Source organism: Arvicola amphibius, chromosome 1 (genome assembly GCF_903992535.2).
Source record: "Arvicola amphibius chromosome 1, mArvAmp1.2, whole genome shotgun sequence".
Lineage (NCBI taxonomy): Eukaryota > Metazoa > Chordata > Mammalia > Rodentia > Cricetidae > Arvicola > Arvicola amphibius.
The window spans coordinates 154,375,897-154,403,714 of record NC_052047.1 but is presented as its reverse complement, the minus strand read 5'-3'; the positions used below and the strand labels follow the sequence as shown (position 1 = coordinate 154,403,714).

The following is a 27,818-nucleotide window of genomic DNA, read 5'->3' as shown; positions in this document are numbered from 1 at the left end:
GAACACTTGATAGAGTAAGAGATAGCTCAGTGAGGCCGTATAAAATCACTGCCGAAACCCGGGATCGAACCAGGGACCTTTAGATCTTCAGTCTAACGCTCTCCCAACTGAGCTATTTCGGCTATGGCTGGGAAGTCCTTTTAACCTGTATAATTATAATGAGAAAATACTGTCTCATAGTACTAAAGCAGGTAAGTTTAGCTAAAGTTAGCTAGGTATTCACAAGCCTCACAAAGGCAATGATGCAAGGACTACCTGGGAAGGATTACAGCTCAAGTGATTTTTTTTTTTTTAATTATCCTGCAATTTGCTTCTCTGTATTAAAAATACTTGTGATCTTGTTTTGAGACAGGATTTCTCTGTGGAGCTCTGGTTGTCTTCAAGCTCACTCTTGGTGCCAGGCTCACCTCAAACTCAGAGATCCGTCTGCTTAATGATTTTTTTTTTGTTAAATTCAAAGAATACTTTAATGAGGTTTCAACTAGAGCTTCATGCATGCTAGGTGGTGCTCTAACACTGAGCTACAGCCCCAATTTAGTTCATGAATTCTTGAGTTTGAAATTCATGATAGTTACAATTGTGTGCATTAGTAAGGCATAGCATTGACTGGATGGACACACCACCAGCTCATGAAACAAAAACGCTTGCCATTAGTTGGGTGTGGGTAGAGGTATATCAGAATGTACGCTTACCCCTGATGAAAAATGCGATGAATTATGGGTTTTCCTTCTTAAACTGCTGTCAACTGTGATTCTGAGCCATTTTCCATGAACCTGACCAGAGTCCATCCACTTGGTCAGTATTTAATTAAAACTTGCTTCAAATTTGGCTTTAAATTGTGGTAGTGGTCTTATTCTCGATCAGGGGGATTAACAAGAGTTTTGCTTTTATAGATGCCATCAATTTGAATGTCAGAAATACTTACAAAATACTGGGAAAAGATGGCAAGGCCGAGAATATGAGCTACCCTGAGTTTGATTCCTAGTGATCACACACACACCCTCGACATTTGCAAGCTCTTCACATGATATAGACTTTCCATGTTACCTCAACAGCAGTTATAGATAGTCGAGAAATTGACTTGGCTCTGGCCCCTTTCAAACTCTAAGAATCAGCTATGGATTAATGATATCCCTGATAGGCTGATTCTATCCCACCGGACACACATTTCATAGCTGTACTTCCCTTGCATGCATTTAATTTAAAAGTACCATAAGGCTAGTTAGATAATCCAGTGTTTCATACTAAATTCATCATAAGAAGGGGAACACGGGTTTATTGTAACTTCAGAAGAAAAGAAAGAAGGGGAACACGGGTTTATTGTAACTTCAGAAGAAAAGAAAGAAGGGGAACACGGGTTTATTGTAACTTCAGAAGAAAAGATTACCTTCGTTTAGGGTTTGCAAAGACAAATTAGAGAGTGATTCCAGATTGCCTTTTTTCTTTTTTTTTTTTTTTTTTTTTTGGTTTTTCGAGACAGGGTTTCTCTGTGGCTTTGGAGCCTGTCCTGGAACTAGCTCTGTAGACCAGGCTGGTCTGGAACTCACAGAGATCCGCCTGCCTCTGCTTCACGAGTGCTGGGATTAAAGGCGTGCGCCACCATTGCCTGCCTAGACTGCCTTCTTCAAGAGAGTAAGAGAAGAGCACACCTGAGGTCTGGGGGCTGCCACGCCTCAACAGATGTCAAGGTTTTTGCAGACCCAGCAGTCTTGTGTAAACATCTCCATTTTGATTTTTCTAGGTAGTTGTAGTAGGGAAAAATCCAAAATAATCCCCACCTTACCAACCCTCCAAATACCACACGACCAGCAAAGCAAACTACATAATCAATGGGACCATTAATACGATAGAGTTTGCCTATTATGGTTACGTTAGCCTACACAGCACATCTGACTCTAAAATATGTGATTACCTATTAGTCATAGAGGGTTCTGTGATGCTTATCTTGATGGTCAGATTGCTTCCATTGAAAGATGCCTACAGGGTTAGTAAGCACCCTTCTGAGGAAGTCCATGAGGCTGTTTCTAGAAGGGATGAAATCGTGGGGACTTTGACCTAATCACTGGTTTAAGCAATTGAAAGATTCAATATTGAAATGGGTCGTTAGGTAGTGGGAAGTTATGGAAGTTGTGCCTAGGTGGAAGAAGTGGATCTCTTGGGGTAGGGGATAAGGGGCATTTCTTAGCCCTGGTCCTTCCTGTTTTCCTGGTTACCTTGTTCCATCGTATTCCTTTAGCAATGATGGTCTGGCTTGCATCTGGCCCAAAGCCAAGGAACCAGGGACCCATGGACTGAAATCATGGAGTAAAAGAAACCCTTCTTTGCCTTACTGTTTCTCTCTGGTGTTTGTCGTAGTAACAGGGTGTCTGCCATAGCAACAGGGTGTTTGCCCAAGACAGGGTCCTTCAGCCACACACAGAAGAGACTCAAGTTAAGCAAGCAAGAAGGGTGTAAATTTCCCTTGCTTGAAGCTGGAGTCCACCTGGTAAGGAATGCAGATAGGCCCTGGGATGAGACTGGCTCTCATTTATGTGGTGATAAACATGGCTACAGCTGACAATCAACAAGGAGGATGGTTCTTTGCTACAACAAGAAACTCAAGGACACCAGGAAGGATCTTCCCTGACGCGCTTCCAGACAAGAGCTCAACCACAGCTTCTTTCTGTCTCATGAGACCCTAAACAAAGAATCCAGCTCTATGGTGTGACTCCTCACCTCCAGGACTGTGTTCATAAACAGGCCTGGCTTATGGTAATTAAGTGTATGGCAATGGAGAGCCACTATCAGCCATATAGACTTGACTATGCAAGACCAAAGGTGACTTAAATCACTGGCCAAGTGATTATCTAGCATTCAGAGCAAACGAATTCCTTCATAGTCATATTTTAGATATAATATTATATAGCACAATAATTACATATATATTAGCCTAACCCACCCAATTCCTCAGTTGAATCCAAATCTCTGTAGAATATATATATATATATATATATATATATATATATATCACTTGTTTGATTTTAGAATTGGCCAAATGATTTAATCTGTGGTTTGGTTTTTCTTAGTCTCCCTTTCTCAGTTCTTAGATTGCATAGAAGAACCATATTTAAAATTATTTCTCCAACCACGTCACCAGGGTACATGCCTATCTGTAATCCTAGCATTTGGAAGGTAGAGGAGGAAAGATCAGGAACTCAGGGTTATCCTTGGCTATATAGTGAAGGTAACCAGGGCTATGTAGAAAATTGGAGGCTAGTCTAGGCCACAGTAGACCTTATATCTCCACAGATACCTCCAACAAAGCATACCCCAAAACGAACTGTTTCTCTTTCAAAGTCCTTCCCTTTTTTCAGATTTTTCTCTTCTGTGCATTGGTTCTTTGCCTCTATGTATGTCTGTATGAGGGTTCCAGATCTGCCAGAGCTGGAGTTACAGGCAGCCATGAGATGCCATGTAGGTGTTGGGAACAGAACCCAGGTTCCCTGGAAGAGCAGCAAGTGTTCTTAACTGCTAAGCCACCTCTCCAGTCCCACTTTCTTTCTTTTATTTTATTTTGGAGTTCCCACTGGCCTGGAACTCATTCTATATAGACCAGGCTGGCTTTAAACTCACTGTATAGTCAAGGATGACCTTGAATTTCTGATCTTCCTATGTTTGCCTTCCTAGTGCTAAGATTAAAGGTGTGAGTTGCCATGTCATAAATTTTTTTTATGTATACATGTTTATAGCTCAGTGTGGGTGTGTCCATGCTGGGACCGGTGCCTCTAGAGGTCAGAGAACATCAGATTCACTGAGCTGGAGTCTAGGCAGGGATGAACTAGGGATAGAATTCAAGTCCTCTGCTAGAGCAGTGCAGGCTCATAACCGTGGAGCCATTTCTCTAGTCCCGAAATTCATATTAGCATCTGTCTCAGCTGGGGTTTCTATCCCTGGGATGAGACATCATGACCAAAGCAAATTGAGGAGGAAAATGTTTATCTGGCTTATTCTTCAACACTGTACTCTACCACTGAAGGAAGTTGGACAGGAACTCAAACAGGGAAGGAACCTGGAGGCAGGAGCTGATGGAGGAGTACTGCTTACTGACTTGCTCCTCATGACTTGCTCAACCTGCTTTCTTATAGAACCCAGGACCACCAGCCCAGGGATGGCACCACCCACCATGGGCTGGGCCGTACCCTATCAATCACTAATTAAGAAAATGCCTTACAACTGGACCAAATGGAGGCATTTTCTCAACTGAGGTTCCCTCCTTTCGGATAACCCTAGTTTGGGTCAAGTTGACAAGACTAGCCAGGATACCTGATCTTCCATCTAAGTTTCCCAGGTCAAAGAACTGCAAACCCTTACCCCCTTGACTCTCTAGTCGCCCGCCATTCCACAGGCTGTGCACCCACTTAGAATTCCTCTCCAGCCTCTTAACTGGTCTTAGTCATAAACAGGGTTTCTACCTGCAACTCAATATCCTGCTTTTCATTAGTTAAAAAACAAAATCGCTGGGCGGTGGTGGCGCACACCTTTAATCCCAGCACTTGGGAGGCAGAGGCAGGCGGATCTTTGTGAGTTCAAGACCAGCCTGGTCTACAAGCCAGGGCAGACTCCAAAGCTACAGAGAAACCCCGTCTTGAAACAACAACAACAACAACAACAACAACAAAGATAAAGAAAGCCAAGGCTTCTTCTAACAGTGCATGAAGCATTTTGGGCCAGGAGGGCATAACCTTCTCCAGTGCCTTGTTTAGTGTTCTTTTTTTTTCTTTTTTTTTTCTTTTTTCTTTTTTTTTTTTTTAACTTGAGGACAATTTCACTAGAGTTTAAGAGAAAAACAGTACAACTTAGGTGAGAATACAAGGAGAGGTAAAGGGGAAAGTTAGGCCTGGAAGGCAGGGTGTGGTGGCATACGCCTTTAGTCCCAGCACTCAGGAGGCAGAAGCAGAAGGATATCTGTGAGTTTGAGGTCACATAGAGAGCTCCAGGATAGTCAGGGCTACACAAGGAAACCCTTTCTCAAAAAGCAAACAAACAGGAGGTGATAGCACGGTCTCTAATTCCAGCACTCAGAAGGCAGAGGCAAGTAGATCACAGTGAGTTTGAGGCCAGCCAGGTCTACCAAGTGGAGTTCTGGGACAGCTAGGGCTGTTAAACAAAGAAACTTTGTCTGGAAAAAAAACAAACAAAAGCAAAACAAAAGCTAGACAAAGTATAGAAACAGAGACAGCTTATTAGAAAAGGAAAAAAAAAAAAAAAAAAAACATTCCCGGGAATGGAAGCTGGCTAGTGAGCTGAGCAAAGAGCCCCCAAGGCTAGCAAATTTCTTGACGGTAAACTAACAACACACATAATCAATGCCAGTGAGCTTGTTTGGACCTTGCTCTTGCTCTTCCTCTTTGTCTATGCAACACATTTACACAACCCTTTCCCTAATGCCTACTTAACTTTGCAACTCACGGCTCAAGTTCTAGTTCTAGAAGCCTTCTCTGACAGGCCTCGATCCACTTTCTCCTACCTCCCTACAGGCTACAGTTCCTCGTACCATTGGCCAGACTTGGTTGCAATTGGCTGTTTACCTAATCTCTTTTTTGTTATTTGTATTCCCAATCGGTTAGATAACGGACTGGGGTAAACGTACAGAGAATGAGGGTGAGTGAATGAATGGCTGAGAACATTCCTAGCCATCTCCTAAAATGAACTTGTTTTTAGTAACCTCTCAAATCACCTGGTCAAACTCAGAGGCCATGACCTCTACAGGTTATCTATGGGAGATTCTGAGTAATTGACCATGGTGCAGGGATCAAACCCCAGGTCTTGATATACCCAGTGGCACTCTAGAACGACACCCACAGACCCCGAGCTCTTTAGGGTCTCCGCTTTAAAGGCCCCTCGTTTGGCCACTCAGCTCCTTTCCTCAAGGGACAAGGAACCAGAGCAGTTTAAAGGGTAGTGGGACTACGGTTATGATAGGTGCACCCGAAACCACACAAGGCTCCAGACAGTTCCAGTGTGTAAGGAAGAGTGAGGATGAGTAGTGTACTTCATTATTTACTTATTTGATGGGGTCTCATGTTGTTAAGAATGTACTTGAGCTATCCTCCTCCCTCCATGTCCAATGGCTAGGATTTGCAAGTGTGTACCACCATACCTGGAAGTTCTGAATTTAGGAATTTAGATGTTCATAAAAATGTACTTTTTTTTTCTGAGACAGGGTTTCTCTATAGCTTTGGAGCCTGTCCTGGAACTAGCTCTTGTAGACTAGGCTGGTCACAAACTCATAGAGATCCACCTGTCTCTGCCTCCCGAGTGCTGGGATTAAAAGCATGCGCCACCACCAATTGGCTGAAGTATATACATCTTTACTGAACAAAATCCAAAGATTTTCTGTACCGCTTTTTAAGAATTTATTTTACTGACCCTGTAGAGGAAATTCTTGATGCGTATGGGTTGAAGAAGTCTGTAGGACTTTGTGTGTATGAGTATGTGAATGCAATGACTTTTTATAAACAAGGGAAGAGAAGTGCCTCGGTCATCGTGTCGAGGCTGCTTTCTCTACTATTGGCTGTAGGAATGAGCCTCCTTTGAGATCTGGTTAGTAAGGGAGTGAGGACCTTGACCTTGGCACAGTACTTGGTCCTCGTGGGAGAACTCCGGGATATTGGAGTAGAGTTCAGCAGTGTTCTGGTGGAAGTTTTTCTCTAGTCCTCTCATTATCGCTACTTAGCAGTTCCATAGCCTGAGAGTCCCCCAGCACTCGCTCCCAAGTCCTTTAATGTGGGGGTGGGGAACAGTGGCTGTCTTTCTCCTCAGCGTCATCTCTTCTTTTCCCACAGGATGGATTTCCTCTGCTGCTTTTCAACTGTGTAGAAATGAAGGCTGGGGACGACTAATATGATAAACACCGAAGTCATTCTTACTTGCCTAAAACAGCATGGTGAACCATCTCTGTGATGAAAGTCTGTATTCCCCTAAATTTGGGGGACTTTAAAGGTCCGTGAGTGTAATGGTTTTAATTTTTGCTGAGCCATAATGTTGAATCATGTTGGATAGACTATGACCCTCAGATCCATATGCCATCACATTGGTAGACCAAAGAGGGATCGTTACACGCTGTGGCTGTTTGATTGCCCCTAATGTTGGAATTAAATTATGTAACGGTGCTCTAGATCTCGGCACAGGATTGTTATACTTCGTAACCACTGCAGTGGTTTTCACCATGCCAGAAAACAAAATAACAAAACTTTACAGCAATTTAACCTTCAATCTTGTAATAGTAATCAGGAAAACTGAACAGGTTAAGTGGCTTCTCTAAGAACCTGTTACAAACACAATTGCTGACAACACAGCTAGTTTTGTTGACATGAATCTGAAAAATCCAGAGTCCTGGAGGCTGAATTTCTAGGATGTTCCTTAAGGCAGGGCCTTAAAAGAAATGGCACTAGCCCTATGAGCCTGCGCAGACAGCCGAGCACTTCAGCAGCAGCCTGTGACACAGGCCGAAGAGGTCTCGAGGAGAGTCGAACCATTTCCAAGCCAGTTATCCCCTAGGCAAAGGGTAGCTGAGAGGTCATAGCCACTCCCAGCTCTGAATTCCAACCCTGACTAACCAATCAGCTCTGTGTGCCTGAACAAATTTAGTTTTCTGTTTTCTGGGTCCTTTTTTTTTTTTTTTTCTTAATCCACCATCAGAACAATCCTAACTCTTAAAAGTTATGTGGCCAAGGAATGAGTTCCTCTTAGCTCTCAGTACTCTAGACTCAGGGCTCCTCATGGCCCGGATGCTTTGCTGCATTCTCTGACATGGCTTTCTAGGCCCATATCCCACTATGCCTGTCCTCTTCCAGAGCCTGGATTTTGCAAAGGAAAAAGTAAAATGTTGTCATTGCTTGTAAAAGGTCTTTTTGCTTTTGAGGCAGGACCTATGTCTCTGGTTGGTCTGGAGTTTGCAATCTTCCTGTCTCCCATATGACTGCCTACACCAGCATTCCTGGCCTTTTGTTTGAAACGAGTTCCTGGGCTCAGGAAATCAGCCCCATCCTCCTGACTGCTGGAAGACAGGTGTGCCCCTTCATTTTGAAGGTCTTTAAAACAAAGTACAACTGCTTATGGTCCCAAAGGCTGGATTTGAACCCATACAGCAAAAAGCTAAGAATTTTGAGAATTCAACTTTTACTAGATCCCCCTGCCCCCAGGTAGGACTGGGATTACATTCAGGCCAGGCAGGACCATGCTAGGTAAGCCCTCTCCCACTAAGCTATAGCCTCATCCCTACATTTCTGAGAAGGCCCAGAATCAAAAATATTAGTTATGTTTTCCTATGCTAAGACAGTGGCAAAGGTCACACTGCAAGGTGTTAAGGCTGTTCTGTTCATGAGCCTGGACTGAAGAATTGAAATCTAAGAACTTGAGAGATGATCCTTGCAAGAGGCCCTCAGTTTGGTTCCCACACCCTACATGGTGGTCCACAACCTTTCCACACATTCTTCTGGCTTCTGTGGTCACCAGAAATGCACACATATCACTCACACACACACACACACACACACACACACACACCCCTCACTCATTCACATACCATTTCCAAACAGAACACGTCACCACTGGTCAGGTCTCCCTCTGTTCACCACTATTTCCTACCTAGTAGGAGTAGAAGCAAATCAGACAATATAGCTTTTTAAAAATTATTTAATTTAGTAGGTTTTTTTTTTTGAAAAAAAGCAATAAGGCAAAAAAACTGAAAATATATTTTCTTGTTTTGCTTTCATGTGACTTTATTCCATCTTCAGGACTTCTAGGCCTCTTCCGTGAGCAGGGATCTGGGAATCAAGCTAGAAATGTAGTGCAGATATAGAGGAAAGGGGCTAAAGCAACAAGGTTCCTTGGGAAATTTCCATTCTACCCAAAGGCTCCAGAGATGGTACCCATCTTATGGGCCTCCCTGGAGTAACCCCTTGTGCTGGGAAAAGCCTTCTTAGGAGGAAACTCCCCAGTGCTCAATCTTTGATCATATTTGACCTAGGGAGGGAGAACATGGATGCAGGGGATGACTAAAAATACTAATTTACCCAGTAAAATCCAATTTCCTGAAGGGATAGCTTCCTCTGGAATGGTATTTTCCCCACGGACCCACAATGGCTGAGGCTCAATAGTTAAGGAACAAAACCAAAAATATTAACAAAAAGTACATAAGGAAGGCACCTCAATTTATGACCCTCAACCAAGGGTGGGTTGCACAAGGGTTATGTTTCTGAACAGGAAACTAAAATTAATACAGAAAAAAATAAAGGAAGCAAGCCAGGGCCCGGCAGGCAGTTCCCAAAGGGCACAAGGGCTCTTAGCTCACATCCTTGGAAGAAAACTCTTTTGGGATTTAGCCTGAGCTGGCTGGGACATAAGGAAGGTGGAAATCACCTTTCTGACTTTCTACCCATACTCCTAAGGAAGGAAACTGAGGCAGGAAAAAGACTAGGACTTCCTTTCCAAGAGCCAGGTGGTCAGGGAAGCAGAGCTGAGGCAGCAGTGGATCACCATGGCACGAACCCTCCTCCTCATCTTTGTTCAGTAAGCGCCACATGTTTGGGGTTGCAGTGCCCCTCAAAGGTGGAAAGCAGAGGAGCATCAGCCCATATTAATACATGTCCAAGAGAGTCCCAGGGAGACAGGTAAAAAACAAAAAACAAAAAAACAAAACAAAACAAAAAAACAAAAAACACCAAGATTCTTCATGGGAAAGAGGAAAACAAACAAAAAAATTAGATTTTTCTCTACACGTATACAAACACACACACACACACACACACACACACACACATAATATACAGATGATTTAACACATTATTCCAGAGGTGGTTCCATTCCATGGGACTTTCAAGATGATGAAAACGTTTGTTGCAGAGAAACTTCTCTCAAATTCTGAAGTGTACAGAATGGGTCAGGCAATGTTTAGCTCCAGAGTGTGGCACAAACCCAAACTGGTACTGTGCCAGGAGAAACGCCAGAAAGGCAATGAAAGACGGGATGAGGAGGGGCTGGGAAGGTACAAATGGCTAGCAGTCTTCTTCCACCCTGCCTGTGTTCTCAGAGGTTCTCCACCTGAGGAAGACCATAAAACCCCTTCATAAAAATAGTGTGGCCCTCTTATCAACTACCAAAAGAGGCCTCTGGTTGTTGTCAAAGTAGAAGAAAACAGCAGAGGGGTGTTGTATGCAAGTGAAGACAAAATCTCCAAGAACTCAATATTCCAGCCCTGGAGAACAATCTCTCCTGCAGATGCTCCCAAACCTTAGTTATTTACACACGCCGCTACATTAAACCAAGCCCATGTGTGAGCACACTTCCTAACATGAGACATGTGCAAGATGCCTCTGCCAATTAAGTCTTAATGTGTTTCTTTTTACAGAACTTTAAAATCAGTTCTTGCTCTGAACAGCACCAAAATGCTCATGAATCACAATCTTATGCAGATCTTCGCTGAGCAGGACACTACAAGGGAAGGGTGAATGACGTCATCTTATATTGGGTCAGAGGGAGAAGACCACGGACATTTACTTGCCTTTACAGATGTAGAGTAACACTAACTTTCAGCCACTAAACCGCTCCCCCCTTACAAACATGAGTATCTACTACGTCGATTTCAGCGTCAATCAGCTAAGGCAACCAGCCAATCACCACCATGGGTGTCTGCTTCTGGTGATTGATTTGGAAAAAGTGATTGGTTAAGACAGACAAATTTGAGGAAAGCACTTGGTAAGAGTCCCAACTGCCAGCCTTCCTGCACATCCTCTGCCGTCTTCTCCGATCGACCCTCTTCCTTTGAGTTATAGCCACTTCAGAAAATGTCTGGGCAAGAACCCCAGTCCTGCTTTTCCTTACATTCCCAGTATTCACCCCTATAAATATGGGTTAGCTCCTTGGTGACAGGGTCCTTCTTCCGCTCAAACCACAGTGCCTTATAGGGGTCATATGGTGTGCCTAAAAGGGAAGAAAATGAAAAGCAAGTTTAGAGCTGGCACTTGCCATGCACAAGAAATCAGAGCAGGGGACAGGGTTGTTACCATCTTCTGTGGCTTTCACAGCTTCTGCTTCTCTCTTTTTTCTGGAGAGTCTCTGTTTTTCCTCTAGGCGCTGCTTCTCAGCATTTGCTTCATCCCAGCGCCCATTTTCCATCAGTCTCTGGTCAGGCCTCAACCGGCTGTCTGTGGGTGCAGTGCCACCTTCCCAGGCATTGAGAGTGAGGGCGAGCTCTGAGAAGTAGTACATGTTTTCTGCATTCTTCCTAAGAACAAACAAGACAAAGGAAAGGCAGCTCTAGAGCCTCAATTCAATCCAAGGAGCAACAGCTTGGAACACTGCCTGTATCTAAGTGTCCCACACATGGAAAAACTCCAAACTCTTATCAGGTAACTCCAAATAAGAAAGCCAAACTATACCGCTCCTACCCTTCCCAAGCATTACTTCATTCAATAGTTACTGCAGCATCTGCACTCAGAATTATCTATATTATCAGGAAGAATAAAATCTTCAAAACTGACTCATTTCTATTTCCTTTGCTTCCCTCCAGACCTCTTTCTGGGATGATCTGGCTATTTCTGTAGACATAATATATGATGATAACAAGAGACAAACAGCCTGCATTTGTCTCCAAAGCTCTGTGTGTTAGCTCCTGGGCTCTGTGGGGAAACTGTTAGCAGGCAGAAAGCACCTTTCTTCCCTGGTTGCTCTGAATTGCAGTGAGAATGCAGGGCATGGTGGTGAAAGCCTGTGACCCAGCTCTTGGGAGGCAGGGGATCATATCAGGACTTCAAAGAGCCTGAGCTATACAGTGAGACCAGCCTGGACTACATGAGACATTGTCTCAAAAACAAAACACTAAATTATAAAGAGATTGTTTTGAGTGGACCTTAAGAAAGAAGAACTACAATTTGGTATATGTTTGGTGAGGTAGATTCTTGGAAGAAAGCATGCTTCAACTCCTATCATGTGTACAATCTCTAGTAATCTCTGCACAGGTTCTGATCTCCCTGGACAGTGCCACAGACAATCACAAAGAAAGCAGGCAGAACACCTGAGAACTCTGCCCCAGAGTTATAGGCAAAGCCCCCAGGAGGCTTGCATGCGATACTCACGGTAAAGGATTCCTTTTCCACAGCATAACCCTACTTTCTTCTGCTTCATGGCCTCTCTGTCGACCATCACCCCCATTTTCCCCAGAGGCTGGCTGAACTTTGAAACAATCCATTTTCTCATCCCATGTCCCCAGGAGGGCAAAGTGAACTTTTCCTGATGGATCTGTCACTTCTCCTGTCACCTACAAGAAAAAGTCTTAGGGTAAGTCCTAGCTAAATCCAATTATTATAACATTATGGAGTTAGCCAAGTATTCTTGTTGCTGATATTTAAATTGTTTGAAACACAGCCATGAATTCTTATTACAAAGGAATTTCTGAAGTAAGGATGTAAGAAGGAAAAGTACCTGACTGACAGAGTTCCTCTAGAAATTACACAGATCCACAAATCCATTTGAATCCTCAACTAGTCTTCATTTTCCCCCCATTTTTTTAAACACAGTTTCTTTGTGTAATCCTGGCTGTCCTGGAACTCACTCTGTAGACCAGGCTGTCTTCTGCTTCCCAAGTGCTGGGATTAAAGGCATGCACCACCCTCCTGGCCAGTCTTCATTCCCACGTGACACTCGGGATCTGCGGCAGTAGCGGACACCTCTCCTCTGCGAGTCACAGTGGTTCTGTCTGCACCGTCTTACTCTCCTCCATGCTCCACAAGCACTCTATGACTGTGCTGTCTTGTACTGTCTTTTGTTTTGTGCTTGTCTTTATTTTTAAAATAAGCTTATTTTTATTTAGGGGTGTGTGTGTGTGTGTGTGTGTGTGTGTGTGTGTGTGTGAAAGCCACATGTATACAGGTGCATTTTGAGATCTGAAGGTGTCAGATCCCCTGGAGCTGAAATTATAAATTTGTGCACTACCTGATATGGGTGCTGGGAATTACTCAAGTCCTCTGGAAAAACAGTAAGTGCTCCTAACCACTGAGCACCTCTCTCTCCAGACCCTCAATTTGTTATTTTTTACTTCATCTTTGTTGTTCAGAAGAAAGTGGTTCAATAATGCATTTGGTCCCTTTTGATCTTTTTTTTGGGGGGGGGGTGTTCGAGACAGGGTTTCTCTGTAGTTTTCGGAGCCCATCCTGGAACGAGCGCTTGTGGACCAGGCTGGCCTTGAACTCACAGAGATCCGCCTGCCTCTGCCTCCCAAGTGCTGGGATTAAAGGTGTGAGCCACCACCACCTAGCTTCTCTACATCTTCTTTATGTCTACTTTTCTGACATCCATATATAGGACACATGTCTTTCTACCCACCTCACTACAAATGCACTCTCGCCAGCCCTTCTAAGGGATACACACTAAATGAAAAATACTCACATTTCAACCTCTCTTACCTTTCTTGCTACATCCCGAGAGAAGTAGCTATAAGGAACAAATTTAAGATTACACTTGTCTCCTGTCTTGTGATTTACGATGTCAATCTCACCAGACTATAAAGAGAAAAGAATCATGGGTTAGTTTTATGAAGACTGACATGAATTTTACATGTGAGCGCTCCCTTGTTTAAAGACCTGGGGCACTGTGGAAACCCTCTGTAATCATCGTATTTCAGGTTGGAATTAAGGTCAAACTGTTTATGTGTGTCACATGTTGGTAACATGACTTGACCTTCAGTACACATACTGAAATGCACAAGTAGTAATCTACCCTTTTGAATAAGTCCCTCACTAGGACTCTTCTAGAATTCCTTTACTTAACACAAATTACAATTTCAAAATTCTACAGATCTTCCTATAGACTCGATTTGTTTGATTTTTTTCACTCCTTTCTAGCCCTCAGAAACTCAGCTTAATTCCACATCTACCATAAACCCTCCTCAGAAGATAATATAGCCTCTTTTCTGGCCAAGCTACAACAGTCTTACTCCAAAGCTAACACTTAACTAGACAGACTCTTAGCATGTCTCCTGTATTAGGCAATTCTATTATACTTGCAGCCTACACATGCCATATTTCTTCAACGACACACTAATTCCTGCAGGGCCTTCTCTGACTTTGTAACACTAGTGTCTAGGACACTGCAAATGCATTAAGAGCTGGGGCTATGTAACTTTGTCTTGCATTCCTTTATATTGCTCAACAGAGTCCTACGAGTCACTGATGGAATGTATAATTTGGTCATTCATATATAATTTGTAGATAGAATTTTACGGAGGTAGGACTACTGCCTGAGAGAATATCCTTTCAGAGATCCAGTAAAAACAGTCTGGGACTAGCTACTGGATTCTAAATACAACAAAGATTCCCTGAAGAGGTACTCTGAAGTTCAGAGACACTTTGGTACCTTTGCTCACCTGATCTATCCACAACTTGCCCACAATAATGTTGTGTACTGTTGTGGTAACTTTTTTCCAAGTGTAATGGTGCCCAGTTGCATGGAAAATACAATGGATGGTACCTAGAAGCAAAAGTATACAGCCAGGTATCAGAAAAACATCACCATGCACACTAGAAATAAGATTAATTTTCTTTTAACATTTCTTACTTTAAAAAGAAAACAGCAAGGAAGGAAGGAAGGAAAGAAAAAGAAAGGAAAGCATAACTTTCTTAAATGTTGTACTGGTTTACTTTTGCTTATTTGATTTTAAGTATAGGAATAAAATGATTAAGTGATGTCAGATAACGACAATTGATGCATTTTAGCTAGGGAGTTGTATTTTATAATACAAATTTCAAAATTTACAGAAAAAAAAGGCAAATGTGTCCCATCATGGGGGAAAAACAAACACTGTCAAAGGAAGAAGTATGGGCAGTCAGGATTAGTGATTAGTGGGGGACCTTCTTAACATTCAGAGTGGAGAAACGGAGAGAGGAGAGCTTCAGAACTGGAACTGGACTTGGTCCTGGTTTGTACTCACTAGCTATGCAACCCTATGCTACGTAATAATTTGTCTAGGTTTGCTATGGTACTAGGAGAATCTTCTGACTGCTGTAATTTCTCAAGAGAAATTATCTTAGGTGGGTTTGATGCTTTATGCTGCTGAGGTAAGTCAGTGGATCACTGACAGCTAATATTAATGAAATAACTCAGGATGAGAGCAAGGCAGGTCAGAAAGTCAACCGTGTGTGGCCCAAGTTGGGCTTTGAGTAACCCATTATCATCATACTTACTAACCTTCAAGAAGGAATGACATATGTTGAATTAAATCTTACAGATTTCAATTAATTAAGTTCACATTATGAACCCTGCCCCAAACCAAAACACCCTCTGGAGTCCAAAATTCAAGAATAACACATCCTGATTCCTTTGGGGAAGGTCATAGAAGTGCTGTGTGCAGAACCCTCCTTGCTTCAGCTTCCAAGTCTCTTTCATTCAACTAACCCTGATTTGTAGACAGAATGACATCACTATATGTATGCCACTTTCCTGAGTTCCACAAGTCATTCCAGTAAGTTTTCAAAACTAGTGACGCTGGAGAGATGGCTCAGTAGTTAAGAGCACTTTTGCCTTTGCAGAGGACACAGTTTGGTTCCCAAAAGCTACATAATGACTTACAGCCATCCATAACTCTAGTTCTAGAGGATCTGTCTGACATTCTCTTCTGAACTCTAAGGGCACCAGGCACACACACAGTACACAAACACATGTGCAGGCACACACATAGTACACAAACACATGTTCAGGCACACACATAGTATACAAACACATGTGCAGGCAACACACACACATAAAAGAAATAAATCTAGAAATTTTTTTTCGGTGGTCACACCTGAGGGAACTTGGGTATCCCATAAATTTATAGCTGGTTGGTCCAAAGTATGGGAAACTTTTCACACCAAAATTTGTGGCTTATATCAGAAGCAAGGACAATCTTGGGGACTATGCTCTTAATGTACTGGGTCTGTAAATACTGTGGGTAGTTAAATGTCAGAACTGCACTTATAATAAATATTTTAACTTCTTTTGGCCGGTATTATCATCTATAGACTTGGGAAACCACATCCCGGTCAGCAATAAATATTTTATTTGCTCACCAAGGTGCTTGTAATGTAACAAGTACTTAGCAGGTATAGCTTTCCAAATGATACTAAATTAAAATCTGTAGCAGGAGCAGAGGTATCTGAGAACTCAAAATATGTGTGTGTGTGTGTGTGTGTGTGTGTGTGTGTGTATGTGTGTGTGTATTTGTGTGTGTGTGTGTGTGTATGTGTGTGTGTGTGTGTGTGTGTATGTGTGTATGTGTGTGTGTGTGTATGTGTGTGTGTGTATTTGTGTGTGTGTGTGTGTGTGTGTGTGTTTGTGTGTAATTAAGAGCACTTGCTGTTCTTGCAAAGGACCTGAGTTCTGTTTCCAGCACTCATGTCAGGTTCTCACAACTGCCTTCTGGTCTCCAGAGGCATCTGAACACTCGAGGCATACACATACATAGATATACATATATATATATACATAATAAAAGATATTTTAAAGAAACAAGAATTTACATTGAATTACAAGGGAATTTAATCAGCTAAAACAATTTTGAAAATGAACAAAGCTGGAAGATTCACATTTTCTGATTTCAAGCTTATTACAAAACCATAGTAAACTGGGCAGCGGTGGCGCACGCCTTTAATCATAGCACTCAGGAGGCAGAGGCAGGTGGATTTCAGAGTTCAAGGCCAGCCTGGTCTACAGAGTGAGTTTCAGGACAGCCAGGACTGTTACATAGAGAATCCCTGACTCAAAAAAACCAAACCAAACGAAAATAAAAAACAAAACAAAACAAAAAAAATCACAAACAAATGCATACTAAGCAAAATAATGTAGTACTGGCATAAAGAAAAACAGGTTATGATAAAAAAGCCCACAAATAAGACCTTACATATACTCTCAAATGATTTCTGACAAGGGTGCCAAGATCATTATATAGGAAAAGGACAGTCTTTTATTTACATGCAAAATGAAGCTGGACCTTTTCAAAATAGTATACACAAACATTAATCCCAAACATAATTTTTTTTTTTTTTTTTTTTGGTTTTTTGAGACAGGGTTTCCCTGTAGTTTCTAGAGCCTGTCCTGGAACTAGCTCTTGTAGACCAGACTGGTCTCGAACTCAGAGATCTGCCTCTGCCTCCCGAGTGCTGGGATTAAAGGCGTGCGCCACCACCGCCCGGCATAAATTTTTTTTCCAAATGTCAAATATTACACCTCAAACTATATAAAACTCAAAAGAGGTCAGGCAGTGGTGCCCTAACCCTTTAATCCCAGCAGTCAGGAGGCAGAGGCAAGTAAATCTCTGAGTTAAAGGCCAGCCTGGTCTACAGAGTAAGTTCCAAGACAGTCAGGACTACACAGAGAAACCCTGTCTTGGGTGGTGAGTGGGGTAGGCTGGAGTGGGGAAATAAAGGAACTCGAAATTGAAGGCAAAAGTTTCAAGACGTTAGTTTAGTAATGACTTTTTTTTCTACTTCTTTGGTTTTTCAAGACAGAGTTTCTCTATGTAGACCTTGCTGTCTGGAACTCAGAACTTCTGCCTCTGCCTCCCTAGTGCTGGGAGGTAAGGTAAGTGCCACCATCACCCAGCAGTAATGACATTTGGGATGTGACACCAAAAGTATAAGTAACAACAAAAACAAACACAAAAAGAAAATAGAGAAAATGGTCTTTTTTGAAAAGTAAAAATTTTGTACATCAAAGGGCAATACAAAGGAGTAAAACGGCAACTTACAAATGGAAGAAAACATCTGTAAATCCTATTTTTTTGTTTGTTTTTCTTTTCTTTTCTTTGATACAGGATTTCTTTGTGTAAAACAGGATGGTCTTGAATTCAGAAATCTGCATGCACCTTCTGAGTGCTGGGATTAAAAGCATGCGCCACCACTGCCTGGTTTGTAAATCCAATTTTTTTTTTGATAAGGGAATCCAGACCACATATAAAACTCCCAACACTCGGGAGGCAGAGGCAGCCGGGTCTCAGTGAATTCGATCCTGGTCTACAAAGTGAGCTCCAGGACAGCCAAAACTGTTACACAGAGAAACCTTGTCTTAAAAAACAAAACAAACAAAAAAAGAAACTAAGACCAGTAAATCCAGCTATATATTAAAGACAGTATATAACTTTTGCTTATAAAATATCTGTATAAGTAAACAAAATAAAATTATGTGATAAGATTATGAAGTATAAAAGTACACTTTGCAGGGGGTGGAGAAATGGCTCTGTGGTTAATGTTCTTGCAGAGGACCCAAGGTACAAACATCTGGTGGTACACAACTGTAACATCAGTCCAGGAAATCTGATGATTCCGGCTTCTGTGGGAACTACACTGAACACAAATGTACACACTCACATGCAAACTCACATACACACATACAGACACACGCACACATTAAAACTAGCAAAAATAAATCTTAACAGGGTTTCTCTGTGAAATAGCCCTGGTTTACCTAGAACTTGCTTTGTAGACCAAACTGGCCTTGAGCTCAGAGAGATTCACCTGGTTCTGCCTCCTTTTTGGGATCAAAAGCATGTACCACCATGCCCCCCCCCAAAAAATAAACCTTAAAAGACCTCTCTCTCTCTCTCTCTCTCTCTCTCTCTCTCTCTCTCTCTCTCTCTCTCTCTCTCTCTCTCTCTCTCTCTCACACACACACACACACGTGCGGGCACGCACAAGAAAATCAAAGCGGAATGAGGAATGGCAGCAGCTGTAAAGTTCTGGTGTGCTTCCAACTCTACAGGTCAGGACTCCTACTCCCAGGCTTCATCTTTTTGATCCCAACACCACAAAAAATAGCTTGTAATCCAATAAAATAAAGTTTCATTTTATCCAGGACTCAATCATTACATAAATGACACCTAATCCATCAAGCAGAGGAAGAAAGACTGTGAGAGAGAGAGACTAGCCAAGAAACGTAATCTCATAATCCTAACTGTTCTATGTACAGACAGAACTAGAGTAATGGGGAAACACCATTGAAATAATGTCTTACAGGCATGCTAGAATCCATATTCTAAAGTAGTTCTTAGAGACAAAAAGTAAATGAACTAAAGAGGCAAAGACATGGCAGGATGGCCTCCTTACTTATTTGAAAGGTGGGAAGTTAAATGATAACTAGCTAGTGATGCTGGTGCCTGAATCAGAGTTCCCATCTCTTGATGCCTGAAACAGTAGCCTCCTCCATCATGCCAGAACACCTTTCACCGGAATAAACATGGTGGCCTTACCGAGGGGCATAATGGAGAGGTATTTGCCTCGAAACTTGCTGGTGATTTTGATTTCCTGACGCAATGTCCAGCCATTTTTGGATTCAGCATGGTGTGCAGCAGCAGGGGGATGATGACTCACCTTGAAGAAATTAGGTTTGAATTAAGAAAAGACTGGGGAAGAGAAAGACATGGCTCATTAATTGGCAATAAACACTCAAGAGTCTCCCTTTATATTTTTACATCCACAACAGCGGTGAACGACAGGCCTAGTGTGTTGAATCCTAATGAATAAGACGACAGACTGGGCTGCCTGAGCCTGGCTTCTCCGAGCCCACCCAGTCACAGAAAGGAAAGGTGTCACAGTCTGGGCTCTTCACCTGCTCACAGAGGGATCGGTATCCGTTCTCCTCCAGTCGGTCCAGCTCGAAGGTCTCCCCAAGGAGAGGGTTGAATGGCTTGCTGGTTCGGAAGACAGTAGTGGAATAGGAGGAAACGGTGAAGGCTGCAACATAGCAGAGCTGTTCTAGAGAGTTCTCACATTTTGCAGCTCGGTCTAATAGCTCATGGTATTCCAGATCTTCAGTAAGGCGCTGAAGCATGGACAAGGGCTCATTAAAGTTCACCTGTAAGGAAGAGAACAGATGTAAAGCCTTTCCCCTGCCATTCACAGGAGACAGCTGGAGATGCTGAGATGCTGTGGTGATAAAGCAACAGGAAGACAGAAGAAGTTGTAGCTCTCCGATTAGACTCCAGGTGACCCACTCTCCTCTGTTAACATCTGTGTCAGGGAGTGGCAGGAATCACTGCCCTGAGATGGAAATCATGCTGCTTCTAGGCAGCACTGCAGACTCGACAACAGCCATAAGTTACTGACCACAGGAGACCCCATCAGACAGTAAATGAGGGAATTGAGTGATTAAAGGAAAAAAAAATTTCAGAAGTGTACCTAGAGAGTAAGTTAGATATGGAGCACTGGGGGAGAAGCAGAGGGAAGACAAGATTATAAAAGTACAGGAGTGTCCTGACCGCAGAAATGATTGCACTGTCGAAGTCAGCTTCTCCCCTGGACTAGATGCTGGCTGAGGCTTGGTCAGGAGCTGACTTCTGAGGCTGGACAGTGCTCTAGACATGGACTGCTGCTGCTGGAGTGGAGAGGAAGCAAGCATGCTCTCACTCTTCAAATCTGACAGCTAACCTATAGCAGTCAATCGTTAGATGATGCAAGAGCGTGGCGAGGGTGCAGGGAATGAGGAAGCATTTCTGCTAGGGGAAATGTGCGCCTATCCATTACACAGTATTATCTGAGTGCCGTGTGTGCCAAGCCTGTGCTTCCCACATGGTGGAGAAGTGAACAACAGACACTGCTCACACTGCTTCTCCATCGAGAAAATAAGTTAATTTCTAAGGTAACTCTGAAATTTTAAATAATTTTGCTAATTTAAAATTTGTTGAAAGACCAGGCATGGTGGCACATGCCTTTTAACCAGCCTTGTGCGTGAAAGAAAAGACAATAGGTGGATCCTGAGCCTGAGGCCAGCCTGGCCTACATAAAGAGTTCCAGAACAGCCAGAACTACATAACACGGACCCATTTATCAAAAAACAAAAACAAACAAAGAAGAATAATTTGCTTTAGGGGCTGACCATAGCGGGTAGGAGCTCTTACTCTGCCAGCATGAGGACCTGAGTTCAAATCTCTACTACCTACTACTACCTACATTTAAAAAAAAAAGCCAGGCATCATGGCTGCATGAGCTTGTAACTCCAGCACTGGGGATAGGGGAAGCCCACATGTAGAGACTGACACCTCCCAAGAGTTCAGTGGCTGTTCAGCCTAGCTGAAATGGGGAGCTTCAAGCCCAGTGAGAGACCATCTCAGTATGACATTGCTAGGTGAGGTTCTCTTCTGCCCCCCATGCACAGCCCACACAAAATATAAATAATTTAAAGAGTGAGAGAGAAGGAAATAGAAAGATGGCTCAGTGATTTCTTTTTTTTTTTTTTTTTTGTTTTTTGTTTTTTGTTTTTGTTTTTGTTTTTGTTTTTTGAGACAGGGTTTCCCAGTAGCTATGGAGCCTGTCCTGTCCTGGAACTCTGTAATCAGATTAGCCTCCAACTCAGAGATCCACCTGCCTCTGCCTCCCGAGTGCATGGCCACCGCCCAGCAAAGGCTCAATGATTAACAGCACTTGCTGCTCCTCCAGAGGACTGGACTTCCATTAGTAGCATGCATATCAGCTGGCTCACAAGCACCTTTAACTCCCGCTCCAGGCAATCAGATGACTCTGTCCTCCAGCCACTTGAACTCACATGCACACACCCACAAACATATGTAATAAGCCCGCACTATAGAAAATGCCTGAATGTGGCACAGTGTCCAACGGGTAACAGTAAGGCCCGAATCCTTAATGCAGCAGAATCTTAGTGACAACAATTCAGGCAGAATGAAGAAAATGTTTCACATATTCAGAGGAAAATCATGAAAAGCTGTGTACTGGGCACAGACACAGAGAGAACCTGGACCAGAGTCCACACACCGCTAGTCTGTCACTACTCTCCATCTGCATATAACCCACCTTCTAATCAATGCTCCACTCAGAGGCCAAACGCAAACAAGTGAGTTTGAGTATTTTAAGGAGAAGGAAGCAAGGACATTACTCACTGCTAATGAGAGTTAGTTAGCCACAAAAGACAACCAGAGATTAGCAAGACCAGCCAGCCATGAGCTGGGGACATGAAGAAGGGACATCACTGCACCTCAGAGGGTGCAGGGATACGGCAGAACTTAGCACCTTGAGGAGCTCAGGGAAGACTGTTTAGTGAAACCTAGAGTCACACAGATGTTGTCAGAAAAATGCCTAAGAGGGAGCCATGACCTCCTACTGCTGTCTTATACTGGCAGTGTCCAGCAGGAACAGAACCAGCTGACCCCAGCTCTCCTGTGATAGAATGCTGCCTGAAAAGATGACTTGTCTGGAGGGTACAGGATTGCACACTGCTAATGGCAATATCAATAAGGAAAGAAGATGTAGGTCACCTGGCCCCAGAAGCTCTTTATAAATAGAATCTACATCCTAAGAATGACGGCCTGCCTTTCCAGTCCACCTGCCTATTAATTCCTATAAGGTGCTCAATGCTCAAGCAAGTGGTCCTCCTTTATTTAGGTTTCCCAAACACCAGTTTTTGGGAGGTTTCTCTAATATAAGCTCATTAAGAACTTTTTCTTAGCTGGGTGGTGGTGGTGGTGGTGATGCACGCCTTTAATCCCAGCACTCGGGAGGCAGAGGTAGGCGGATCTCTGTGAGTTCGAGGCCAGCCTGGTCTACAAGAGCTAGTTCCAGGATAGGCTCCAAAGCTACACAGAAACCCTGTCTCAGAAAAATAAATAAATAAATCCTTTTCATGTAAGTCAACCTTCATTTTATTTTGCTAACACTATTTTTTTCCTTTCCTTTCCTTTTCTTTTTCTTTCTTTTTTTCTTCTTCTTCTTCTTTTTTTTTGGAGACAGAGTTTCTCTGTGTAACAGCTCTGGCTATCTTGGAACTTCCTTTGTAGACCAGGCTGCCCTCAAACTCACAGAGATCCACCTGCCTCTGCCTCCTGAATGCTGCGATTAAAGGCGTGCGCCACCACTGCCTGCCTATTACTACCACTATTACTATCCCATCATTATCAATATTATTATTTAGTAGTACTAGAGATGGAATGTAGGGCCTAAAACATCCTAGGGAAGCAATCTTATCACTGAGCTACATTCTCACCCTCAGGAATCATTTCTTTTAAAGACTAAACCTTACACACGTGTATAAAAACCTATTTGTTTTTTGAGACTCAATTAATTAATTACTTTAGTATTTGCTGAATGTTAATGTCAGGCTGTATGCTGAGTATCAAGGACATACATAGTAACAACACAGTTTCTAGTTATGAGAAACAGTCTATGAAGACATGGTGCCTATGTACCAAGAGGCTGAGGAGGTATTTTATTTCTGCTTCCAAGTACCAGGTTATGGACAGAACATGCAGCTCCCACACCCTAAGTCTTTATTTCTAGACTTTTCTCTAGGTAGCTATGGTCAGATAAGTAAGTTGTGGCCACAGAGATTCAAGAGATTAATGGATTGTGCAATTTCCAGGAAGTACCTTTAAAAGGCACAGCCTGCTCTTACTTATCCATCCTCTAGCTGACTGCAAAGAATCCTCTGACGGCTCAAGAAACCATTACAGATCTATGAATTACAGCACTTAATCGTAAGTAGAGAGCCACAAAACAGAAAGAAACTTGGTACTGACACTGGCGGTATCAGCTCTGGACAACCTACTTTTGGATTTCAAAATAAGAATGTTAAGCTAACATTTGTTTAAGGCAGGTGCCTGTTTTCTGTTTGCTTTGTTTTTGTTTCCTCTGTAAAGAGCTACACAGTAAACATTTAAGCCTTCAGGACCAGGTGGTCTCTGTCACATCACTCAACACTGCTGCTACAGCAAGACAGCAGCTACAACAGAAAGGAATGAATGAGAATCTCTGTCCCACAAAGCTTGATTTGTGGACAGTAACCTCATGAATTATTACATTCCTTTAGATTTCTTCCCCAACCACTTAATAAAAAAAAATAAAAATAATTCTTGGCTTATGGCTGTTTAGATGGCAGCCAAATTTGCCCCCAGGGTCTTAGTTTGCTGACTCCTGATTCAAATTAATGTAGCTTGGGATTTCTTTCTATAAGCCAAACGTCTGTGTAAGACACAGACTCGCACTGCATAGGGCAAATTAGACATACTCAGAAAATACTTGTAGAATGAATAAGCAAGCAGAACACTGCCAGACACAAACAGTGGAGCTTCCTGGAGCACAGGGGATCAATATTTTACCCTGATAGATACTCTAGAGGTTTATTAAAGAGACACTACAGCAAAATCCTCAACAAAGAGCTGTAGTCACAGCAAAGTGCCATAGGCTGGTGGACAAATAAACATAGTTCAAGTATAAAGAGCAGTGTGTGTAAATGCCTGAAGGGAAGAGGCAAAATGCCTAATACTTGAGGTCTATCCTGACTCTAATCTTCATGACAGAGATCTGCTCATCAGGAGAAAGCACACAGCCCACTAAGGAACCAGATTATAGTCAAGGCAGTGATGACCACTAAAGGACGGTAAGTTGAGAACAGACATGACCACACTTGCAGTTTTAAGATCTTGACAAGAGCATGGATAGACAGGAAAAGTGTAGTTAGAGGAAGGGAAGTCAATTCAAATCCCATCTCTTTGCTTATTTTTGAGACAAGGTCTCAAGTAGCTCAGGCTGGCATTGAACTCCATCTGTAGTGAAAGCTGACTCTCAGCTCCTGATCTTCCTGCCTCTATGTCCCAAGTGTTGGGATCACAGGAGAGTACTACTATGCTCAGGCCAATATCCATCTTCATCATGGAGATGGTCCTTATTTTCTAGGTTTAATTAACTACTTTTATTTCTTTGTTTCCTTTGTATAGGGCTTCCCATAGCACTAAAAGAGGAGAAATACCATCCACCTTTCTCCTTGACTATCTCTTTTAATCTACGTGTGTTTTGTTTTTCTGTGCATGTCTATAAGAGTGAGACCTTATCTCACTCTTTACCCAGGTTGGCAGGGAACTATGTAGCCTAAGCTAGTCTCACTCTTGTCATTCTTCCCAGTGCTGGTATAACAAGCATGAATTGCCACACCCAGCTACTATTCTTTTATTTTAACTGGGGAGGGGGGGGGAGTTGTGTGTGTATGTGTGTAATGAGTGCATGAGCATACCAAGGCAGACACCAATGTAACCATGCCTGACTTTTTATGTTCTTGTGCTTACATGGTAGAACCTTTACTGACTAAGCCATCTTAAGCCATATAGTGGTTTCACTATATGCTTCTTGAAGACAGTATCAGTGCTGTGTTATCTGTGCATGTCTCACACCTGCCTACCTGCCTGCCATGGAATTGCTCATAAATGTTATCAAAAATAAGCAACCGACTCTAGATGATCTGGAAAGATACTAGATCCATAGCCAGTACTACACAATCTGACTTAAAGGATGGTTTATGACTAGCAAGGAAATAAAGACCATGTGTAAAGCTGCTGCAGTATATCCAGAGTACCACTGAGTCTGAGTATCCAAGGACCTCACCGGCATTGGGATCTTAGAGAGCTCTTTTCCAATGCAGTTCTTCATGATGCTCCACAAGTTGAGGCTGTAGTTTGGCTTATATGGTATTCTGGTTCTCTTTTCCTTCTTGGTCTCCTCCAGCTGATGCTTGTACTAGAAGCAAAAACAAAGCCATTCAATCAGCCACAAAGAACAAAAAATCTGCTATCTATAACCTTCCCTTCCCCCATGCTTAACAAACAATAACAAAAGTTTCTATTTATCTTAGCACTTCACAGACAAGTTCTTGGGAATCAAAACTAAAGTCCCTCAACGCTGACAACTTCCAAATAAGAGTTACCTGTTCATCAAGGCTGATGTCACTGCTGGCTCCACTGATATTGCTACCAGTACGTCTTCATGGATGAAAAACAGAGGAGAATTAGAACAAAGACCAGAATTTAAGTTTGGTCCTCATCAGTTCTTTATGAAGCAGAATGCCAAATATACTGCACACACACACTTAGAATGGGTATGAATTTGGGGGTCTCTGGAGAATTCAGTGTGTAAGTGCTACAGTTTTCCCACATCTTAGCAACTGTTACCAGCTCAGATTCTCACGGGAAACAGTCTTATCACAAAAATACACATTCATTTTCTTAAACAGTCAAGGACAACTTACTTGTGGCCCAAATTTTCAGGCATGGTGATAATCTCTGGTGCATCAAAAAATTCATTCTCATCATCTTCATCACTCATGTCTCCTTTGCCAGAACAGCACTGGTCTACAAAGAAAAAAAGCCTCATTTGTTTTCTGTGGTTACACTTACCAATGCCTGGCACAGTGAGTTCTTTTAAATACTAATAACAAACATGGCAACAATGGTTGAAAGCAGTGGGAAAGCCAAAAGAAACCAATAGCTCTAAATGCATCTCACATGAGCCACCAATTGTGGAGAATTTGTTCTGTCAACTGCAGAAGCCGCCCAGATTGTACCAGACCAGCTATGTAAGAGCTCGGTTTCTCACCTTTACCGGAGCCAGCACTGCCCGGAGTGTTTGCTGGCAGCACCGTGGCTCCCCGGAAGGCTCTCTCCAGGTGATTGTGCTGCTTTGCCAGCTGCTCAAGAGTCTCTTCCAGTCGGATACGCTGGTCTCTTTCATACTGTAGAGACTTCTGCCACTTTTTACTATGAGTCTGGGCTAACATGAGGAAATCTCTGCAAGCCTGTACAGAGAAAGTGTTGGTCATGTCACCTCAACTAGTCAGAGTCTCCACCAAGTAACCTTATTCTGGGAACATGAGAAGGCATATGACAATTAAATACTTCCTGCTATTTCACAGTATCGGGGACAGCCAGCTCTGTGCTGCAATCAAGGTCAGACTGGGGAAAGAGTGAACACTGTTGTCATAGTTCTCCTATTTTCCTGGTCACGAGGACCAAGCAAATACCAAGTGAGCAGCAAAGCCAGACAAAGCATTAGTGGCAGCAGCATAAAGGGCGGGCATGTGAACTGCACCCGAGATCTACTGGGTAAAAGATAAAGTGTATGAAAACTGCTTTCAATAAATCAGCTACACTGACAAAACCCAAAGCTGAGGACTGAGACAGAGGACAGATCCGCACTGACTCACACTAGAGATGGGTGACTTGGCCTGGCTTTTATTTCAGTCATTTCAGAAACAACTGAACTTAAAAATTAGACTACTACTTAGTGAATCAAAGATGGGAGGGAGAGAAAAACAAATTACCCCCCCCCCCATCTGATTATCTCCATACCTTTACTGACTCGAGGCTAGGATCAAATCCTAATTACGGTTACAATACAAACAGCCCTCACACAACTACTCTCCCAGCCGCTGTTACCTCTGTACTGTACAACACAACCACACTGAACTCACCATTTCTTGGACACACAGCTCCTTCCAGTCCTAACTACTTAGGTATATGCTACTCACTCTGCCTGCACCTCTCTTCCCTCGCCACCTTCTCTAGGAAAGGAGAGGACCTATAAGAGAAATGGAATTTCTGTGATACCCCCACTCCTAAGCAGCCAGTTGCTTCTTCTATGTCCTTACCAGTTTCAGCATACTTCTGCCTATCACACGCACAGCTGTATCATGACTGGGTTTCTATCTCTCCAGAGGGATCACCAGCAACTTTAGAATACATTTTACATCTTATTCATCTACAGGTCTTCAGCTCCTAACACACAGCAGGGGCCACATAAAGTTTGCTTAATAAATGAAGGAAGGAACCAATATAAGCTTGGAAGTGTATTCCCTGTTACAGAGAAACTAAAAGGTTCTTTTAGAATGTCTGCTCCCATGGTTTCAACAATTGCCTACAGGTCCACCAATGGTTACTAAATCAGTGATTCCAAATTGGACTCTCTGAGATTCAGACCAGAATATCCAAATGCCTATTCAACGGTTCAGAGTACTCCAAAATCAATGGCTCTCACGCTTGA

General features: G+C 42.8%; 1 protein-coding gene and 1 non-coding gene across 2 annotated transcripts in view; both read right to left on the bottom strand.

Moving 5' to 3' along the window:
• Nucleotides 1-49: 49 nt before the first annotated feature.
• On the bottom strand, nucleotides 50-122 carry Trnaf-gaa. Its single transcript has one exon. It is a non-coding gene; the product is annotated as a tRNA-Phe (tRNA).
• An 8,536-nt stretch (nucleotides 123-8,658) lies between these two features.
• The window catches only part of LOC119815310 (oxysterol binding protein), a 30,050-nt gene continuing 10,890 nt past the window's right edge, over nucleotides 8,659-27,818 (bottom strand). The window contains exons 4-14 of the mRNA XM_038331448.1: nucleotides 26,376-26,574; nucleotides 26,029-26,131; nucleotides 25,708-25,762; nucleotides 25,389-25,520; nucleotides 19,615-19,860; nucleotides 19,256-19,376; nucleotides 14,402-14,505; nucleotides 13,443-13,538; nucleotides 12,117-12,298; nucleotides 11,046-11,266; nucleotides 8,659-10,962 (exon numbers count right to left, since the gene is read on the bottom strand). Coding sequence (XP_038187376.1) covers nucleotides 10,820-10,962; nucleotides 11,046-11,266; nucleotides 12,117-12,298; nucleotides 13,443-13,538; nucleotides 14,402-14,505; nucleotides 19,256-19,376; nucleotides 19,615-19,860; nucleotides 25,389-25,520; nucleotides 25,708-25,762; nucleotides 26,029-26,131; nucleotides 26,376-26,574 — 1,602 coding nt within the window. The 3' untranslated portion in view covers nucleotides 8,659-10,819. The remainder of the gene's footprint in view (nucleotides 10,963-11,045; nucleotides 11,267-12,116; nucleotides 12,299-13,442; nucleotides 13,539-14,401; nucleotides 14,506-19,255; nucleotides 19,377-19,614; nucleotides 19,861-25,388; nucleotides 25,521-25,707; nucleotides 25,763-26,028; nucleotides 26,132-26,375; nucleotides 26,575-27,818) is intronic.